Below are 23431 nucleotides of genomic sequence, written 5' to 3' on the forward strand. Positions count from 1 at the left end.
TGACTATTGTGTTTCTTATCATAGATTTTTCTGGTAGGCTTGAATTATATCCCATAGTCACTTTTATAAGACTGTATCAAATGCCTGTATCTCGACTCATTTTACCACATTAGAGGTCTATAATCAGCTCCCCAGGCACAGTGCATTCCAAAGATACAAAAAAACTAGACACTGAGAGACAGAACATTCTCTAAATTCAAAATGTGTCAGAAAAAAACTTTAATCTGCTAGAAATCTACTTACAATGCATATAGATTATCAGATCAAAAGCAAAATCATTTGGTTAAATAACATGAGTACATCAATAAAACACAAGCTAAATTGAGTGAAATGATGTAATTATGTAATGTTTATTTTTAATTTCTAAATCATTTTGCAGGGTTAAAAATTTCAGGGTTAAAAATATTATGCTTTCCACATCACTTTCTATCTCTAAAAATCCTTATTGAGAGTAAGGTAAGAAAAATGAATGCTTCCGGATAAGAGTTGGTCTTACTCTTCCTTAGTAACAAAGAGCACCGTGATAGAGTTGCATAATTCAGATATTGAAATGATCTTATAACTCAAAATATGAAAACAAGAACTTTTAGAAGGAATGATAAACATAGAATATTACATATTCAAAATATGAAGAATCCTTAAATACAAATGATAGATTATCAGTACAGAAAACTAGAAATCTGAAAAAAAATATTATTTTGAATTTAGAAAAAAAATCCAATTGAATGAAAGCTAGGAAGGTAGAAAAAGCTAGGATGAAAAATTATTACAAATTGTGCAGTATTTATATGTGATTTCACAACCTGACATGCTCATACTAAATTGCTATTTCAAAAATAAAAGATTTCAAAGTTATCTTAGTCATTATCTAATTTAATCTTTCTACTTCTTATTTCAGAGTCAGAAACTAAGTCTGAGTGAGAAAAAAGTGAACTTCTTATTTTGAATTAATAATCTTAAAAATGGAATATTCAGGAAAAATGACAGGCAAAAACATTAGTAGCTATAAAGAATTTATTCTCTTGGGATTTTCTGACCTTCCCAACTTGCAAGGGTTTCTCTTTGGTATTATTTTAGTGATCTATATATGCATACTTTTAGGTAATGGCCTTATCATTGTAATCATCAACATGGACCGAGCTCTCCAAACACCCATGTATTTCTTCCTTGGAAACTTCTCTTTTGTGGAAATTTGTTACACATCAGTCACTCTCCCAAGAATGCTTAGGAATCTTTGGAGCCAGAAAAGACAAATCACTTTACTGTCATGTGCTGTACAATTATGTTTCTTTCTTAATCTGGCAGTCGCAGAGAGTTTCCTTCTCTCAGTGATGGCCTATGATCGCTATATGGCGATCTGTAAGCCCCTCTACTATCCTCTAATCATGAACCACAAGATGTGTGTCCGGATGGTGATTGGCTCCTGGGTCACTGGAATTCCAATCATAATAGGGCAGACATACCAGGTTTTCTCTGTGCCCTTCTGTGGTTCAAACATACTCAATCACGTTTTTTGTGACATGCCCCCAATAATGAAGTTGGCCTGTGGAGACACCTCTGGGATTGAGTTCTTTATTTTTTTTGATTGTTTCTTGTTTGCTTTTATTCCTTTTCTGTTGATACTTTATTCTTACATCAGAATCCTCAGCACAATTCTGAAGCTCTCATCAATCACTGGCAGATCCAAGGCCTTCTCGACTTGTTCATCTCACCTTATAGTTGTATGTTTATACTATGGTTCTGGTGTCATTGCATATATGCAATCCATGTACAATTACTCAGGAAGAACAGATAAGATCTTCTCTCTATTCTATCTCATTGTGACACCAATGGTTAATCCCATGATATACAGTCTGAGAAACAAGGACTTCACTGAGGCAATGAGAAAGCTGTTTTCTAAATATGTACGGTAAAAAAAGCAAATAAAATATTTTCTGCATATCATTTAACCTGAACCATTTTCAGGTTCTTACCTCCTTTTTAATTTTCTTTTGTTTGCCTTTCAAAGTTTTATCATTTCCTTCTAGTTATGAATCAATAAGCATTCTGCCACTCAATCCCTTCTTGCTATAAAGTATTTTTATGCATAATTAAAGAACAAACATATTATTATTATCATTGAAGTTACTTTTATTCTTTTCAAACATGCCTAATAAGGAACTCCCTTTACACCAAACATGTGAGGTTGGGGCAGCTAGGTAGTTCTTTAAAGAGAGCTCCATCCTAAATTGCAGGAATTCCTAAATTCATATACAATCTCAATAGCTATTTGAACCTGAGCAAACCCCTTAATCTTGATTGCTTCCAAAAGAAGCATGAGGTCACTGAAAATATCACCTCAATAATCTAGACCAGAGTAGTTCAACTTTCCATTTAAAAGTTTTTATGGAAGCAATAGAGAGTGTATTTGATATGTATTGATATGCCATTTTAGTGAGAGATCTGTGTTCTTTCAACTTTCTTTACTAAATCATTTAATAAAATCACAATTAAACACAGAAAATTGTCCTGTGGGGCCACAATTTTGACAGCCCCATTCTAGACTAGAGTCATGTTGTGTCTACAAAAGTCAAATAAATGATGACAATACTAATAATAGTTTCTAAGATAATGACTCCAACTTCAACCTGAAGTCAATGAGAGATTGTAATTACCTATCGCAAAATGGACACAAGTTCTCTGAATTCTTCTTCTAATTGTTAATATCTCTTCTAATATTATTATCAGAAAGAAAAAAAAGTAGGACCATCCAAATATCTGCTTATATTTATTCCATTATCTCTTTTACTATTTAAATAAAGTTTTAGGGATATTTGAATATCATTGAGTTCTACTTTAAACTTATATCAAATATTCTTGTATTTTGTTTGGTCTGATTATATTTTCTATTATTTATTGGAATTGTTCATGATTAAAAAATATTATTTAACAGATTAATTTTTGTCATACCTTTCATGTATGCTAGAATTCCTTAATCATCCCTTGATATGTTTTTTAGTTCATTTTAGACATTTCTTTAGATGAAATATTGAAAATTAGAGGAGGAATTCAGAGAATATTTTGCCTAGTTTATCTTTTGTAGAGCAGTAAATAGGTGATGTTATAATACTACTTTGAAGATATAAGTAAAATAGTTTAGCAAAGAATACAATTAAATGAATTAAGAAATCATATGAAGATACTTTTAGATCGGATTTATAAGCTTCTTGGAAATAACCAGATCTTTTATTTTACTTTCATCTTCATGAATAAACTATTTAGAACTTAGTAACTTCACTGTTCTGACATATTCATACCATTCACACAAATTGGAAAGCACATGAACCCTTGAAACTCTCCCCCACAGGACATTCCCAAAGTATCTCAAGAACATTTATGAGATGACTCTGTTTGAAATGATGGCATTGTCATAGTTTAGAAAAAAAAAAATCAGTTTGTTATCTTCATAGAGGCAATTTTATAATTTTTTCATTAATATGTTGAATTTAAAAGTACAAGATAAAACTCAGTGCCATGTAAATAAAAAGGAAATCTTTTCAAGAACCCTTGTTCTGATTTCCAAAGAAAAAGACAGATGCAATAGTGAATGAATGAATAAGAGTATTTCATAAATTTCATCAGGTATGTACCAAGAAGAAAGATAATCTCATGAGTTTTTCAAGTTCTATTTTGTCAGCCTGCAGGAACAACATGGATTTAACCTGAGTTCTCACCTCTGGTGCTGGCAATATGTGTAATCTTAGTGTTGATATTTTGGATGGAATATGGATCATGTTATTCCCATCCAGAGGAAGAAAAACAAAACAAAACCAAAAAAGGATAACCAACCTTTCAGAATCTGATAAACACTTTATTAAATTAATTCTTATGTATCACTTCCCTTATTCCTAATTCCTCATACCAAAAATGACTAATATGTACGCATATTTATTAAATATATGTATAAACAATGCTCACCCAACAGTTCACTCTTGAAGGGATGGGGGTGGGGAGGGAGGATGGAAGGAATTTTTGTAACTTAAAAATATACATGTACATATGGCTGAAAATAAATAAATAAATTGATTAATAAAAAATAAAGTATATGAATCTATCAACAAATGGATATAGTTACATTAAAATAACTTGCTAGAGATATTATATAAATGATTGTGGTATAAAGAAAAATAAACTTCTCCATGTCTTTAGGCTAACCATCTTCTCATTTTATGTTCCTTTGATGATAAAAGAATGCTGGTACCTCCTCAGTAAAGAGATGTCTTATACTGGTCATCATTTTTGCATCCAATGATTTGAGTTCCTGTAGGTCATCATTCAAATTCCATTCCTCACCATCTACCACACAGTTTTCCCTCTTCAGTCTCACCCTTCACCAAACCTCTCTTGTCAAAGCAACTAATAACTGTTAGACACCAAAGAGATTTTCTCAAACCGAATTCTCTTTAACATCTTTGCAGGTTTTGACACTATTGATTTTTACTTGGATATCCAGTAGACAAACTCATTAAGTCCAAAATAGAAATCACTATTCTTTATTACATAAAGCTTTTCAATGTTTTATTGTAAAGGACAACACCATCCTCCCACTTCATCAAACTCGTACCTAAGAGTCATATTCTAATTTTCACTGCATCTCATGATTTTACCTTTGCAAGATCTCTCAAATTCATACAATTAGTTACTTGAAATGGTCACTACACTAGGACAAATCTTCAACAACTAATAACTAGATTAATTTTTATACATGCATATATATGAGTATATTTATAAGTATATATATACTATTTCCATATTTTTTATAAAAGACAAATCAGAACAAAATGGAAAAACCACAGGAAAGAAAAATGTTTTTAAAAAGTAAAAATAGTTTTCTATCTGGATGGGGAGGGAATTTTCCATCGAAAGTCTTTTGTAATTGTCATTGATCACTATTTTTCTGTAAAGAGCTATAACTTATCATAGTTGATCAACACACAATATTGCTATTACGGGTACAGGATCCTCCTGATTGGCTCATTTCATGAAGTATCCCTTCATCCAAGTCTTTCCGTGATTTTTTTTCTGATATTCATCTGCTTATAATTTCTTATATACAATAATATGGCAAAAACTAAGTACAAATTTTTTTAGATCTCATTACCTACACTAAAATAAGAACAAAAAGGCTATAGAAGTTAGACATGAAGGACGATACCATAGAAAAATTAAAAGATCAAGAAATGCTTTATCAGGGCAGCTAGGTGGCGCAGTGGATAAAACACCAGCCCTGGAGTCAGGAGTACCTGGGTTCAAATCCGGTCTCAGACACTTAATTATTACCTAGCTGTGTGGCCTTGGGCAAGCCACTTAACCACATCTGCCTTGCAAAAAAAATTAAAAAAGAGAAATGCTTTATCTGTCTGATCTTTGGAGTGAGGAGAAATTTATGACCAAGCAAGAAACAGAATAAATATTTTACACAATGGATGATTTTGAAAATAGTAAATTGAAAAATTTTTGCACAAATCAAACCAATGCTGCCAAAATTAGAAAGAAAACAGAAAAGTGGGAAACAATTTTCATAGTTAGGGTGTTCTGATAAAGGTCTCATTTCTAAAAGATGTAGAGAACTGAATGAAATATATAAAGTCACAAATCATTCAATGGTCAAATAATGTGAAATGTGAACAGACAGTTTTCAAAAGAATAAATTAAAGATATGTCTGTCTGTGTATATATATATATATATATATATATATATATATATATATATATATATCTGATCATTTGAAAAAATACTTCAAATGAATACTAATTAGAGAACTGCAATTTAAAGAAAACTATGGGGGCAGAGGCAAGAGGACAGGAATTCCCAGAATTCCCAAAAACTCATTCCCCCCAAAATTCCAAAAGCCATCAAATTATGACTCTAGCCAAAATTTAGAGGGGCAGAACCCTCGGGAACAGAGTCATACAATTTCCATATCCAAAACAACTTAGAATTTCCTTAGGAAAAATCTGTTTTACCAGGACCAGGGGCTGGAAAAAGTTGCAGCCACGGGTGGCTGAGTGCCTAGATCCTTGGAGGGAGAGCCTTGGTCTCTGGCCTGGGGGGGCGGGTAGTTTCCAGACCTCCCTGCCCAGGGATCACAGGGAACAGCTTGAAGCAGTGGTGAAAGAACTCTGCCTCACCAGACTTAGTGCAGAGTGACCACCAGCCTCAGAGCAGTCCTGTGGAGAGAACCTGCAGTGGGGGAGAAGCCAGCCTGCACTTCCAGAGCCTGGAGAGACTGCAGAGGCCTCTCTATTCTCCCTGGGGCAGGACTCATATATTTTTACACAACAAAATCCAGTTTGCAGTTTTGGCTCCCATATCATCATAGTGGAGTAGGGATCCTCCTCACAGTTTCAGGACAGAGGCAAGGGCCTGTGGTCATCCATATACCAAAGCACAGACAAGAGAGCAGTCAAAGCCTCTCATAAGACCTTGGAGGAATTAAGATCAATAGGGGTTGTCCCAAAACCCTCCTAAATCCTTGGAAGTGCAGTAAATCAGTCATAGACTTGAGGTAATGAGAAAACAAAAGTAAAAGGAAGAATCTGACCACAGATAATTACTTTGGTCCCATGGAAAATTCAGAAGATGACAAAACTGAAGCTTCTGTAAAACTCTAAAAGAAATAGAAAATAGGTTCAGGCTATGGATGAGCTCCAAAAAGCCTTTGAAGAGCAATTGAGGGAGGTAGAGGAAAAATTGGGAGGAAAAATGAGAGTGATGCAGATAAATCATAAAAGACAAATAAGCAGCTTATTGAAAAAAATACAAAAAACTGCTGAAGAAAATAAAGTTAAAAACCAGTTTAGGCCAAATGAAAAAAAAACACAAAAGGCAAATGAGGAGAAGAATAACTTAAAAACAGAATAGGCCAGCTGGAAAAGGAGATGAAAAGCTTTCTGAAGAAAATAACTCCTTCAAATATAGAAGGGAACTAAAGGAAGCTGTTAACTTTGTGAGAAATCAAGAATAAATAAAACCATTCCAAATTAAAATTAAAAGAAAATGTGAAATATCTCACTGGAAAAAAAACTGACCTTGGAAACAGGTCCAGAAGAGATAATTTAAATATTATTGGGCTACCTGAAAGTCAGGCCCAATAAAAGAGGCCAGACTTTATTTTCAATAAATAATACAGAAAAATTACCCTGAGATCCTAGAAGCAAGTGTAATATAGAAATTGAGGGAATGCACCAATTACCTCCTTAAAGAGATGCCAAAAGAAAAGCTTCCAGGAATATTATAGCCAAATTCCAAGATTCCCCAAGTCAAAGAGAAAAATACAGTCAGGGAAAAAAGCTGTCATAAACAAACAATTCAAGTACCATCACTCTAAAGTCAGGTTCTGACACAGGATCTGGCAGCATCTATATTAAGGGCTTTTAGGTCATGGACTATGATATTCTGGAAGGCAGAAGAACTTCGTTTAAAACCGAGAATCAACTACCCAGCAAAACTGAACATCCTGTTTCATGGGAAAAGATGGACTTTCAATGAAACAAGATATTTTCAAACTTCCCTCAAAAGCTGAACAGAAAGTTTGATCTCCAATTACAGGACTCAGGTAAACCATAGAAAGGGCAGATCAGAAAGACTAACTATGTGGAACTTAATGATGTTGAATGGTTTGTATTCCTGCATGGGAAGAAGATAGTGATAACTTGCATGAACTTTCTCATTTATAAGAGCAGTTAGAAGGAGCATAGATAGACAAGACACATGAAGGAGTTGAACATAATGATACATTATGGTAAAAAGATGGAGTTAATTGGTGATAAAGGAAAGTACTGGGAGGAAGAGAAAGGAGAGGAAGAAGGGGCTAAGATATTTCATATAAGAGTCAAGAAAAAGCTTTTTAAGTGGGAAGGTGAGGGGAATGAGTGAGCCTTCATTCTCATCAGAAATGGTTCAGAGAGGGAATAACACACACACATGATAGGGTATAAGAAATCCATCTTATTCTAGAGAAAAATGGGAGGAAAGGGATGGGATGAGGGAGTATGGGGGGAGTGAAGGGGGGAATGGGTGAGGGAAGATTGTGGGAGAGGGTACTCAGATACAACACATTTTTGAAAAGGGACAGTGTGAAAGGAGAGAGATAATAGAATAAATGAGAGTGGGAAGGAATAGAATGGAGGAAAATACAGCTTGTAATACAAACTATGGTGGGGCAGCTTGGTTGCCCAGTGGATAGAGCATCCGCCCTGGAGTCAGGAGTACTTGAGTTCAAATCTGGCCTCAGAAACTTAATAATTACCTAGCTGTATGGCCTTGGGCAAGCCACTTAACCCCATTGCCTTGCAAAAAAATAGAATGTATGGGGGAAAATATTGAAGCAACTTCGTTGTTGATGATAAAGAAGGCAATTCATCCCAGATGCAGAATCATTAGAATCTGAACACAGACTGGAGTACATTTTTTTCTCTCTCACTATTCCTGAGGTTTCTCCTCTTTTTTGGGAAAAGGGGGTTTATGTTTACTCTCGCAAAAAAATTATTGTAATTATATAAAATAAATAAACCAAAAAAAAAAAGAAAACTATGAAGTTCCTTTCACATCTGTCAGACTGGTTAAGATGACAGCAAGGGGAAACAATTAATATTGGAAAGGTTGTGGAAGATTTGCTACATTAATGCAATGTTGGTGGAGTTATGATCTAATCCAACCAATCTGTAGAGCAAGATGGAACTTTTCCTAAAGATCAATAAAACTGGTCATTCTCTTTGACCCAGAAATAACAATTTTAGGCCTATATCCTGATGAAACCATTAAAAAATGGTAAAAACTCTCACATATTCCAAAATATTTCATAGCAGTTTTTCTGTAGTGGCAAAGAATTGAAAACTGAGGGGATGCCCATGAGTTGGGTAATGGCTGAACAAGTTATGATATATAAATGATATTGAGTACTATTGTTCTAAAAGAAACTATTAATGGTTGGACTCTAGAGAAGCTTGGAATGAATTACAGGAACTAATGCTGAGTAAAGGGAGCAGAACCAAGAGAACATTGTACAGATTAATTAAAAAAATCATGAGTTGATTTACCTGGATGAATGCAACTCCTCTCAGAAATTCAGAGAACTAGGACTACATTCTATGGACAATGCTATCCAGAGGAAGAAAAACAAAAGAAAACAAAAGCCTAGAGAACATGAATGACCACTACCTTAAATTTTTCAAAAATTCTCTTATGTTCTTATTTCCTACCTCACAGTTTTTCTTCTCCCTTAAAACTAATTCCTCATTCCAAAAATAACTACTCCATAAAAATGTTAAACACAAATGTGTACTAAACTGTATGCTGCTGAGGGGTGGGGGAGTGGAAAGGGAGGGTGGAAGGAATGAATATGTATATGACTGTGGATAAATGTTTAAAAAACTTTCATATGATGAAACTGAAAAATAAAATAAAATACCAATTAAAATAGCATTACAATACTTTTATATACCACAACTTTTCAGTCATTGCCTGATAAAGAATATATTTTCAATTTTCAGTTCTTGGGCGGCTAGGTGGTGTAGTGGATAAAGCACCGGCCCTGGAGTCAGGAGTACCTGGGTTCAAATTCGGTCTCAGACACTTAATAATTACCTAGCTGTGTGGTCTTGGGCAAGTCACTAAACCCCATTTGCCTTGCAACAACCTAAAAAATAACAACAAAACAAACCAAAAAAAAAGCATTTTCAGTTCTTTACTATCACAATGTATGTGGAGATCTTTTCGCTCTTTTTTCTAATATCTTTGGGGTACAGATCTAGCAGTTATATTGCTGGCTCAAAGGGTATGCACAATTTTATAGCCATTTATTATATATATTCACTTTGTGCATAGATACAAATTGTTCTCCAGAATGAGTGGATCATTTCACAACTGCACCATCAATGTCATTACAGGATTATTGCAATAGCAGAATCTTCTTGAATCCTCTCTCTCACTATTCTAATCTACCCTTCATTGAGTCATTAAAGTGATTTTTATTAGGTTGTTGCAAGGCAAATGGGGATAAGTGGCTTGCCCAAAGCTACACAGTTGGTAATTATTAAGTGTCTGAGGCCAGATTTGAACTCAGGTACTCCTGACTCCAGGGCTGGTGCTCTATCTACTGCACCACCTAGCTGCCCCCATTAAAGTGATTTTTTTTTCCTATAACATAGGTCATAATATGTCACTCACACCCCTACTCAATAAACTCAAGTGGCTTCCTCTTGCGTCAAGGAACAAATACAAAATGCTATTTGACTGTCAGTTTTTCATAATCAAGGAACATCCTATGTTTCCACACTTTTTGTTCTTTTCATCCTAATATATTTTCTTTGTTCCTTTCATACTGATACTCCATCCCTTTGAGAATGGCCTTTTTCTCTGCCTAGCCCCTAGAACTGAGATTCTTTCCTTCCTCTACTGCATTTACTTACCTCCCGGAACTTTTTTTTTAAATTTCCCATTTTCTTTGGAAGCCTTCCCAACCTCTATTAATTCTAATTTCTTCCCTCTTTTATTTATTTCCAATTTATTGTCTATCTATCCTGCTTTGTATAATTTTGTTTCCATGTTATCTATCTCATTAGATTTTAAGAAAAGCTGAAAATGATGCAGGATTCTTGAATCAGTAAGGAGACAGATGAAATTCAGTTTTAGGCTGATACCAAGAATCCAAAGTATCTGAAATGCCTTGAAGCATAATTACTGGCAAATAATTTTGGCACATCTCAACTAGTCAGTGCTATTCAAGTCACACTGATCAATGAGAAGGATATCATCCAGGAGAAATAAGCTGAAGAATTCCAAAGTGTTCTCCAAAGACCATCATTAACTAATCTGAAGCCATTGACCATATACCAACAACTCCATGTCCTTTTTTACTTTAGTGATTTGTCTTTTCATAATTCAAATTCCTCCAGTGGACTACACCTAAGCATAGGAAATGGATCATATTTAGTGATTCATTCCACAAATAAATGCTATAGAGAAAAAGAGAGGATTGTCAAAATGTTATTTCCATTTTTTTCCCCAATCAGTGAACAGAATTTTGCAAGTGCCAGTTTCTGCAGGAAGTTTTTCCTAATTTTCCTAAATCCTTATGAATTTCCCGTGACATTGTTTCCCATTAATTTTCAATTTTGCTGTGTACATATTTATTCATCATGGCCCTTATTAAACTGTGACCTCTTTGACTGTAGGAGTTTTTTTAAAACTTTTCTATGTTTTCCTTATACTCAAACAATGCTTGGAAAAATAGAAGCATAATAAATAATTGTTGATTGAACTTTAAAAAATGAGAAATTATTGGATAAATTAAGGTTAAATACTATTGATCTTCCTTATTTGATCCATTGATCATAGAACAAGGCTATGTTTTGGTTTTACTTTTTCCTTCTATTTGGCAGTCAGCACTGTTCTAGGTTTTTATGTGCCTTTCCTTCTACCAGCCCCTAATTTTATTCTTTCTCTTTTCCTCTCCAAATTCTATTTTCCTTTCTCCCATCATGTTTTTTTTACTGCTATAATTACATTTATTTCACCAACACATTGTTAAACTATCTATGTGGAATCTTATTAAACATATTTATACTTCAGCCACAATATGAAATAATAATCAGAACCATAGGAAAAATCACGAGAAAAAATTAAAAATAATATATTTGATATGAATTCAGACTCCATAATTCTTCTCTGCATTTGATTAGAATTTGAGTCTTTTGGAATTGTTTTGGCTCACTATATTGCTGAGAGAAGCTAAGCTAAGTATACCATAGTTCTTCATTTTGCAATGTTACTGCTAAAATGAGCAGGGTTCTCCTAGTTCTGCTTATTGTACTCAGCAACTTTCCATTTAAATCTTTACAGGACTTTTTTTGAAATTTTCCTGATCATCATTTTGTTTAGCATTATATATTATGATAGTCATATATCATAACTTAATATAACTACTTTTGTACAGATGCCCTCTTTTGCCCTTTTTATGATTTCTTTAGGAAACAGACTGTGGATAGTTTTTTGTTGTTGTTGTCGATTAATTTCATTCGGCATTAGTTCTTGTAAACCTTTCCATCTTTCATCACATTCACTGATTAAAGCATATGTTATTCCATTCCATTTTTGAAGGTAATTTGTTTGATCTTTTCTCAATTGATGATCATCTCTTTTGTTTCTAATACTTAGTTATCAAAAAAGTGTTGTGAAATTATTTTTTAAGAATAGGAGGACTTTCTTTGCTTTTCCATAGCTTCCTTGTATTATAAGCACAGTAGTGGAGACTCTGATTCAAAACTTATGGACATCTTAACAATTTAATTTGCATAATTTCAAATAGTTCAAATATCAATTTGCATAACCACTAACATTATACATGTTTGACTATCTTTCACAGTCCCTCCAAAATGGTCGCATTTTTTCTCTAAGTGCAACCTCAAGGGTTTTTTTTTGTATTTCTTATATTAATAAGGTGTGTTGAGCATTTTTCAGGTTCTTGTAAATACTTTGCAATTTAATCATTATCAAGTGACTAGTTGCTTGCCTCACAAGATTATTGTGAAAAAACACTTTAACGTGGGTTGAATGCTATTTCTTGACCAGTTCTTGTTAAAAATAATGGAACTACTGAATGATTATATTCAATTCCTTGGAACAACAATCTTTCACATAGTCTTAGAGTACCTGTCATCTCTGAGTTGGAAAGTACTATCATACACTATATTCCTCTCTCATTCATCAGAACAGCTCAACATTAATGAATTCCCTAAGAAAATATGTCCAGGGCCAGATGGATTCACAAGTGAATTCTATCAAACATTTAAGGAACAAGTGGCTCCAATTCTATATAAATTCTTTGGAAACATAGGTGAAGATGACACTCTGCCTAATTTCTTCTATGTCACGAATATTGTGCTGATACCTAAACCAGGAAGAGTCAAGACAGAAAAAGAAGATTATAGATCAATTTCTCTAAAGAATATGGATAGAAAAATCTTAAATGAAATTTTAGCAATGTGATTACAGTAAGTTATCACTAGGATAATACGTTATGATCAAACTTCCAGGAAGGCAGGGTTAGTTCAATATTACGAAAACTGTCAGTAAAATTGACTATGTCAATAATGAACCTAATAGAAATCATAAGATTATCTCAGTAAATCCTGAAAAAATCTGACAAATATGACAAAAATACAGCACCCATTCCTACTAAAACACTAGAGAGTGTAGGAATAAATGGACTGTTCCTTAGAATGATAAGCAGGATCTATCTGAAAGCATAAACAAGCCTTTAATGCAAAGGGGATAAGCTAGAGGCATTCTCAGTAACATTAAGGGGAGGGGGTAGGTTGCCCATTATCACCATTACTATTCAATATTGTATTACAAATGTTAGCTTCAGCTATAAGAGAAGAAAAATAAATTGAAAGAATTAAGATTTTGGGAAGGAAGAAACAAAACACCCTTTGAAGATGACATGTTAGTATACCTAGAGAACCCTAAAAAATCATCTAAAAATACTGGAAAAAATTAGTAACTTTAGCAGAGTTACAGGATATGAAATAAATTGATATAAATCCACAACATTTCTGCATATTACTACCAAGATATAGCAACAAGAGCTAGAAAGAGAAATTTCATTTAAAATTTCAGATAACATAAAATGCATGGAAGACTACATGCAAAACACTCAGAAAACAGTTATAAAACACTTTTCAAGCAAATAAAATTATATATATAATATATTTTATATATATATATAGATAGGCAAATGTTAACTGCTCAAGGATATATATAAAACTAAGATAATGAAAGTGGTAATTCTACCTAAACTACTCTTTTAATTATAAATTTTAAAAAATTATTTTAATAAACTAGAAAAAATTGTAACAATTCATATGGAGGACCAAAAAGTCAAGAATATAAAAGGATTTCATGAAAAAAGTGCAAAAGATGATGGCTTACCAGGTTATCAGTCATCAAAACTCTCTGGAAATGGGTAAGGAATAGAGCAGTGGATCAGTGAAATAGATGAGTTGTGAAAGAAACAACAGGAAATGATTATAGCAATCTGCTATTTGATAAGAAAAAAAAAAGAGTCCAGCTTCTGGGACAGGAACTCACTCTTAGATAAAAAAATGTTAGGAAAATTGAATGAGAATATGGTAGAAATGAGGATTAGATGAACATCTCATACCCTATAACAAGATAAGATCAATATAGGTGTAGCATTTAGACATAAAAGACAATATTATAAGAAAACTATGAGAACATGGAATAGTTTACCTATTATCTCTATGGAAAAGGGAGGAATTTATGACCAAGGAAGAATTAGAGAATGACATAAAAATTGGATAATTTTGATTGTATTAATTTAAAAAGGTTTTGCACAAACAAAACCATTGTAACCAAGATCAAAAGAAATGTAGTAAATTGGGAAAAAATTTTACAACTAGCATTTCTGGCAAATGACTCATTTCTAAAATATATAGAGAACTGAATCAAATTTAGGAAAAAAAGAAAACATTCCCTAATTGACAAATAATCAAAGTCTATGCAAAGACAATTTGCAGATGAGTAAATCTAAAATCATATGAAAAACTATTCTAAATCATTACTGATTAGAGAAATGCAAATTAAAGCATCACTGAAGTACCACCCCACACCTTTCAGATTGGCCAGTATGACCAGAAAGGACAATGATAAATTGTTGGAAGGGCCATGGGAAATCTGGGACACTAATACATTTTTGATGGAGCTGATGCAGCCTTTCTGAATAGCAATTTGGATGCCCAAAGGACAATAAAATTGTGCATACCCTTTGATCCAACAATATCACTACTGAATCTATACTCTGAAGAGATTTTGAAAAAGGGTAAATCATCACCTATACAAAAATATTCAGAGCAACTCTATTTGTGGTGGCAAAGATTTGGAAATCAAGTGATGTCCACCAATTGGGGAATGGTTGAACAAACTGTGGTATATGTATGTTATGGAACACTATTTTTCTATTAAAATCAGATGGCATAGAATTTCAAAGAAGGCTGGAAAGAGTTGTATTGAACCCATGCTGAGTGAAATGAGCAGAACCAGAAGAACATTGTGCACTAAGAGTAAAATGGGTGTGATGAACAAACCTTAATGGACTTGCTCATTCTATCAGTGCAGTAATCAGGGATAATTTAAGGGCATCTGGGGTGGATTATGTCATCTTTATACAGAGAAAGAACAAAGAAAGTTTACTTTCATTTTTTTAAATGTTGTCTTATGTACTACAAAATTTGCCTAATCTACTATTTTATTTCATCCTCAAGGATATCCTTTTTTTCTCTCAATACATTGAAGTTTAATCAATGCATAGCATGGAAACAATGTAAAGATGATCAGATTGCCTTCTGTGGGGGAGAGGGGAAGGATGGGAGGATTGGGGAAAAATTGTAAAATTCAAAATCTTCCAATTATATATATATATATATATATATATATATATATATATATATACTGAAATTATTATTGTGTATAATTGGAAAACAAATAAAATATTTATATATAAATACTGAAAAATAAACAGAGGCTAAGTAATTAAACAAAAATCCTATCAGTTTCAAAACAGTGATGGGAAGGGAGCAGCATTCACTTGAGGGACATGTTTCCCAAGAAATAGATACATAATTCTAAAGGAGAACATTGGAATGACTAGGATTGCATATTCAGCAGAGAATATTGTTGCTTAGAAACTTTCTCATACACAAATATTATATAAAATCAATTTAGGAGAAAGGGAGAAAATGTTACTTAATAAGGATATCTTGCTATTGGCCAAGTTATTTGCAAAAAATATGTATCTTTTAATGCTTTTTTAAATCTCAAAGACAATTGTTAAAATATATTATATACAATATAAACTTTAACAAAGCATATATCTTTCTGTGCATGTTTAAAACATTTTAAACCAATCCTTTATCAACCTAAAGTTCAGCTTTGAGGCAGTGAGTATTAATTCAAGAGTATTCCATAAGGCTCCAAATTTTGCTAAAGTTCTCTTAGGAATTGACTTGCTTGACAAGTCAGAACTTTTGCTATAACATTCCACAGCTCTTTAGGTTCATTTTGAATGGTCCAAATGTCATGGAATGTGTAGCTTTAGTTGCTCATCATTAGATCCACCAATTCAATATTTGTTATTTCCTTACCTCACAGATGATTTGAGTACTCTCTGTTCTTTGTTTTAACTATTGTTAAAGTATATACATTTTAACAAAGAATAGCTTAAATAGATATAAAGATCTGTGAGGCAAAATGGTTCTTTGTTATGAAATAAGCAATAGATTTGAGTACAAAATGTTATATTTGAATCTTCATTCAAATTATCAGTAAAGGTTTTGTGAAATCTCTCCATATAAAAAAATTAATGATGGAATTGGTTGAAGAAAGTTCAGGTAATAAACATGCATGTTATGGTCTGCAATAATTAACCCAAGCAAAGCCTTGGTATCTTGCTTCTGGACATGAATATTGTGAGAATCTCTTACTATGGCATCCATAAGGCATATGTCCCTTTTCATGAGCATTAGACTTAAATGGTAAAAATCAAGTGATATGTCAGTGGAAATAGGAGATGTCACAATATGAGTCATCAATGACAATTTAGTCATTCACTAAAATTTATGTCTGGAGTAAGGTAGAGAGAATCATATTATAGAATTATGTGGTAGCATAAAAGAAAACAGAATTTGATGAATATAGAGGTGGAATCAGCGTCAGGAATGCAAGATCTTCCTCAGTTGTAACTGCTTCAACACTTTGGGGAAAAGCATAGTATCAATAGCTCATACAAATCTCTAAAACTAAATATTCATGAAGAGGTGCTAATGGCTCTTGGTAGAAATTGAATGCTGGTGTCCCATATTTGTACTACATCGGATGCATAAGCTAATATTTGTTTGAAGATTATTCAAAGGAAGATATTCTGATCTGTTGGTAGTTAGGACTGCATAGAAATAAAGAATGAAGAGGAACTCAATGAGAGAAAGTTTTAATTTTGAGAATGAGGCCAACATAAAATTGAAAAAAATAACATATATGGTAGTATCAAATGATAGCAAATAATTTGAACTGTTAATATGTTATATTTGAAGTTGTATTCCTTGCAATAATGATTATATTTAAACCAATGAACTTTTATTTAGAGTCTGATTCTTTTTTTAATGAATTTGAAAGATGTTTCAGTTTTCCCATTCCTTGCAATGAAAGAATTGGCATATAGGAATACCATCAAAGACTTTATTTTTGTTAATCTCCATTGAAGTCAAAGAAATTTGATACTTACAATTCTAAGAATGAATTTCTTACCTACAGTTCCAAGTATGAAAAGTTCTTTTTTTTGTCAAGATCAGCATTTTCCAAGAAATATTTTTAATATACAAGGAGAGTTCTCAGCAGATAAGGGATAATAAAGAAAATTCTAAAAATGGATGCTTCCATTTTTAATGATAAAATTTTTAATAATAAAAAATTGACCACTGGCAAGGAAAATGATCTTGGAAAAAAAGCTTTATTTTATCATAATATGAGCAGCTTGCAGTGTATTTTGATAAATTTTTAAAAAATAATGATATCTCAGTCACGAAAATAGGATTCTACTACTTGAAGTTTTATGAAATTTACATTCCAAGCCTATCTATCTATCTACCTATCGATCTATCATTACAAAAGGTGGAGTAATTATGCCCTTTGTTTTTATGTATTTTTAAATTTTAAAATAGATATTTTAAATTTTAATATTAAATATTGATGATTTGTATATTAATATATTTCATATATTAAAAATAGCATTCATTTTGGAAAACAGAGCTCAATTTGCCTTCAGAACTGAATCTAAATTGACCTTTTGAAATTATTTCCTGTGTGAACTGAGTCAGTCATAGCTTCTATGGGTCACCAATCTCTCGAATAAATAATACACATACCAAATGGTTTCTGAGGTTCTTTCCAGTTATAAATCTAATATTCTATTATCTCATCAACTACAAACAAGACAGCTTGGAGAACATGGTGAGATTATCGATATAATTGCCTTTAAGCAATTCATTCAACAGACCTCTAGTGCAGGAAGTCAGTAAAATGCATTAGATAATATTTCATGAAGTACATCACAGAGTCAAAGAGTCAAAGTTTTTTTTTTTTATTATTTTCATTTGCTAAAGGAAAGAGTGAGAGTAATTTCCGGATACTATACGACTTCATTCATTATTGCATAATCTGAGAACAATCCCTTTGATCACAAAAGAGTGAACCATGAGAGGAAAAATAAACCTAGAGGAAACAGAATAATCAAAAGATAATGGTTATGTAATTTGAAACCTTGCACTCAGATATTTAATTTGTTAGTGAACATTTGTTTGATATGGGATAAACTACTTTAAAAGTCATCACACGCCTCATACCTAACATCCTTGTGTTGAATAGTAAGGCAGGGCTATTTTTAATAATCAGTAGATGTTTGTGTGTATGTATGGAAAGAAAATCTTCCTGAGTCTATGGCCAACACTCTATGTACCATAGCATCTAGCTACCCAATATTTTTCACCATTTCCTGTGGTGTAATAACTATTTCAAATATTTTATTTAGCTATTTTTCTATATTATCTTAGTTATCTAGCTATCTATTGACGTCATCATCATCATCATCATCATCATCATCATCTATAATCTGTCCTTATTACATCGTTATTATTCCAAAACAATAATAGCAGCATTTCTGTATTAATATAAAGCAATCCATCATATGAATAATTTGAAGAAATTCTGGAATATAAACAATTAGATCAGAGTACAGTAAGCAGAATCAGGTAAGAAGATATATAATGACAATAATATACTCAAAAAAGGACAACACAATCAATCTTAGTATATGTATTTTTAATGGACTATCCTGACTTTGAAGAAAAAAGGAAATACATCAAACTTTTTTCCCCACAATACTGACCTTTTAGTGTTGCATTTTTGGTGAAATGATGTGGTCATATTCTATTTGTTGCTGTTAGATATTTTGAAATGAAGGTTTATTTGGTGAGCAAAATGTTATTTATATTCAGAAATGAGTAGTATAAAATATAATACTTAAATTTAAAAAAGCATATTTATCATTGGAGATTGACAAAAGGCAATGATTTCAGTTATTCCCCTTTTAAAAAAAAATTCAAATCTGAATTTTGTGAGTGCTATAGAAATAACAATATCATTACAGATAATTCTGTGTTGATATCTTTCATCAAAGATTTTCTAACTTTATCTTTTAAGTTAAATAATCATAGAAGACATCATTCTACATATTAAACTAATGCAAGCATTTTGAGATACAAGAAGACAATAATGAGACTGTCCAAGGTATTCAAATGAGAAGATTGGACTTAGATTCCTATGTGAATTGTTTTACAAAATAAAGAAGAAACTAGGATTCATAATTTCATTGATTTGTTTCAAGATTCTTTCCATTTGAGTGTTATTTTCCTCAATGCTCCAATCACATCTTTGTTTCTTAATGTGTATATTACAGGGTTAAACATTGGTGTCACAATGGTGTAGAACAGAGAAAAAACTTTGTCAGATCCTTCTGAGTTACTGGATTTGGGTCTGAAATACACAATAAGACCAGAACCAAAAAATAAGATGACAACTATAAGGTGAGAAGAGCAAGTGGAGAATACCTTATATTTTCCACTGGTTGATGACAGCTTTAGGATGGTCATGACAATTTTGACATAGGACATAACTATCAAAAGAAAGGGAATCAAAGCAAAGATAACAGCATCAGCATAGACTGAGAATTGATTTACAAATGTGTTTCCACAGGTCAACTTCACTACTGGGGGCATGTCACAGAAAACATGGTTGAGTTTATTAGAACCACAGAATGGCAGAGAAAAAATCTGATAGGTCTGCCCTATCACCACTGGGATCCCAGTGATCCAGGAGCCAAAGACTAGCTGGACACATAACTTTTGGTTCATGATGACTGGATAGTACAGAGGCTTACAGATGGCCACATAGCGGTCATAAGCCATTACAGCCAGGAGTAAGCATTCTGTTACAACAAGAATAAGAAAGAAACAAAGCTGGACAGCACAAGCTGCCATAGAAATATGCCTATTCTGTGTCAAAAGATCCATCAACATTCTTGGAAGAGTGACAGAAGTGTAGCAGATTTCCACAAAGGAAAAATTTCCAAGAAAAAAATACATAGTTGTTTGAAGAGCTGTATCAACCTTGGTTACAATAATGATAAGACCATTTCCTAACAGGATGCTCATGTAAATGATCAAAAAGACACCAAAGAGAAATCCCTGGAGATTAGGAAGGTCTGAAAATCCAAGAAGAATAAATTCCATGACAGTGAAATTTTTTCCTGACATGTCTTTCTTTTCAATTTGTGAAGATAGTGAATTCAAAGCTGTGTTCTTGTTTCTGCCTTTGAAAAATAAATTGGTAGAATTAGATCATAGAGTAACAAAACTGATTGTTGCAGATTTCAGTAGTTAACCATCCCCATGCTCTAAACAAAAGTTACAGTCATCTAGTCTCTAAATAGAGGCCTCCATGAGAGGGGACCCAGAATCACTTGAAAAAAATAATGCCCAATTTTATCATCCACCCAAATTCTACTCTGTGCTCCTGATAATATCCTTAAAGATGAAAAGTATAAACTCTCTACCTTAAGACAAATCTCTACTTTATTAACCAAAAATAATCACCTTTGAGTTATCACTAATTCACATTTAGTTTCAAATCTTAGCCATTGACAAAGGTTTTCATGAAATATACCTACACATTTATAAGGATTAAATATGGATTAAGAAATATTGAATAGGCCTACTAGGTGGTATAGTGGATAAAGCACTGGCCTTGGAGTCAGGAGTACCTGGGTTCAAATCCAGTCTCGGACACTTAATAATTACCTAGCTGTGTGGCCTTGGGCAAGCCACTTAACCCTGTTTGCCTTACAAAAAAAAAAAAAAAAGAAATATTGAATAGATCTAACTTTCTAACTGACCATTTATAAACGATTCGATGGTAATTTGGCAAAAGGTCTATAATTATGTACATTTTCTAAGAGTCTCCTCTTAAACCTGGATTATTTACAAATTTTACCCATGACTGGGTTAAATACATAGATAGTATGCTGAATAAATTTTCAGATAGCATATATGTGGATATATATTAGCTGTTCATTGACTTTGCAAGTTTGCATATGTGAATAAATCATTCATAATTACTAAAATCAACATTATCCACATGCATATTCATATATTATCACATATGAATGAATATATATACCAAAGCAAATATATATACATATATAATATGTACATATTATATATGTATACATATGAATTTGTATACGCAAAGTCACAGAAACACACATTCAAACATATGTATACACACACGCACACACACACACATATATATGTATAATTTTGCTGATACCTCGTATACAATCATGTATGTGTGATATTCTAGTTGACACTTAGAAGGTAGAAATGTACATACTTTGTGTGAATCCTTCTCTTCCAAATCAGTTCAAATTGCCCATGTTCTGAGAATTTATAACTTTTCCTTATCTCCCCAAACCAGGTGATCTCATCTTTGTCTGAATTTCTATGAAATTTACATTCTTTACTGCTGATTCATAACATACCTTAATAACTAATATTCCATTCATTTTTATTTTAATGCCAATAGATTATAAAAACACTGAGAGTGGAAATACTGTCTTAATTCTCCTTATGACTTTAACATCTTTCACAAAATACATGATCAGTAGGTAATTGTTAATATAATCAGGATAGGTTTTCATTATCACTGAGTAGATTTGCCATGCCAAAGTATATATCTACCAGTTAATAAAAATGAAATGCTGACATTAATTTATTTCTGTCAATTCATAATCTTTTTGATAGTGCCTAGAAATATTAATAGATCATTTTGCTTTAGACAACTAATACTGAAAATTACAATATTTTTCTAACTTGTAGTTAAGGATTAGTTATTGAGAAAGCAGAAAATATATTCATTTAAATATTGATAACAATGCATGAGTTTATCTGATACACTGCTAAAGGAGCACTTGCCCAGGTAGATGTAACAAGGGAGTATTACTATTTTTAATATTCAGAGAGCCTTACCATGAATAGTAATGGGATTATAGAAAGAAGATACTGTCGTCTTCAAAGTGTTACAAATTGTCATTTCATTAAAAGAAGGAAATGTAATATTTCCTGTTGGAAGGTAGCATGGATAGGAACTGAATTTTTTATTTCACCTTTGTTACAGGGATCAAGTAATTTCAATTCCTACTAAAATTGTTTATTTATATACAAAATGCAAACAATAATAATGTTTCAATTTCCACAACACATTTTAAGTTAACCTATTACTTGAATGAATTGATGCAAAAACAAATAAAAAAGCATCAACTTATATGTGATAGAAAGTATTGCCATTTAATTCATTTTTATCCAATATCTGTATGACATTCAAGGACCATCTATTGAAATTTGAGTTGACTTGGTCTTTTATTTAAATCTAGGACATGATAATAAATATATAAATATATATAATATATAAATGTATATGAAATATATACATATTTATAAAAATATATGCATATATACAAATATATAAAATGTTTGTAAATGTATAAAGTATATATAAATTACATTAAAAGAATTATATAAATTTTAAAAATAATTATATAAATAGCAATAATACTATTTGTTCTTTATTCTCAAAGAAGAACATGATATCAAGGAGATGATGCCATGACAGAATTATCTGGGTCCAGTGGCCAGATATGGATCAGGATGACTATAGATGGTCATGGCTGTGAGGCAATTGGGGTTAAGGAATTTGCCCAAGGTCACACAACTAGTAAGAGTCAAGTGTCTGAGGCTGGATTCAAACTCCTGTCCTCCTGAATCCAAGGCCAGTGTTCTATCCACAGCATCACCTGGCTGCTACATTGCCAGAGTTAGCTCAGTATTTGGGAGAATCCAAAAGAAAGTGTGGGAGAAGTATTAGACTGACCATCAAACTGAAGGTCTACAATGCAATTACTCCAATACATCTTTTTTTTTTTCTTTTATATTGGGTATATCACAGTTAAATAATGATGTCACAATGGTTTAGAAAAGAGAAAAAGACTGTCTAATCCTTCTGAGATGTTGAACTGGGTTCCTAAATACACAGTAAGACCAGACCCAAAGAATAAGATGGCAACTATGAAATGAGAAGAACGACTGGAGAATAGTTTGTATTTTCTAGTGGTTGATGACAATTTTACGTTGATCTTGACAAATTTTACCCAAGACTCAAATATTGACATAAATGGAATCAAGGCAAAGCAGACAGCATCAGCAC

At 32.4% G+C, this 23431-nt stretch overlaps 2 protein-coding genes across 2 annotated transcripts; one reads left to right on the forward strand and one right to left on the reverse strand.

Annotated features, from left to right (window-relative positions):
* Window positions 1-980: 980 nt before the first annotated feature.
* On the forward strand, window positions 981-1913 carry LOC141519601 (olfactory receptor 10AG1-like). The gene has a single exon (XM_074231797.1). It carries the CDS (start codon window positions 981-983, stop codon window positions 1911-1913), a length of 933 nt encoding a protein of 310 aa, XP_074087898.1.
* Window positions 1914-19494: 17581 nt separating this feature from the next.
* LOC141519602 (olfactory receptor 10AG1-like) lies at window positions 19495-20427 on the reverse strand. The gene has a single exon (XM_074231798.1). The coding sequence runs from the start codon at window positions 20425-20427 to the stop codon at window positions 19495-19497; it is 933 nt and encodes a 310-aa protein (XP_074087899.1).
* Between the last annotated feature and the right edge of the window lie 3004 nt (window positions 20428-23431).

Source organism: Macrotis lagotis, chromosome 3 (assembly GCF_037893015.1).
Source record: "Macrotis lagotis isolate mMagLag1 chromosome 3, bilby.v1.9.chrom.fasta, whole genome shotgun sequence".
Lineage (NCBI taxonomy): Eukaryota > Metazoa > Chordata > Mammalia > Peramelemorphia > Peramelidae > Macrotis > Macrotis lagotis.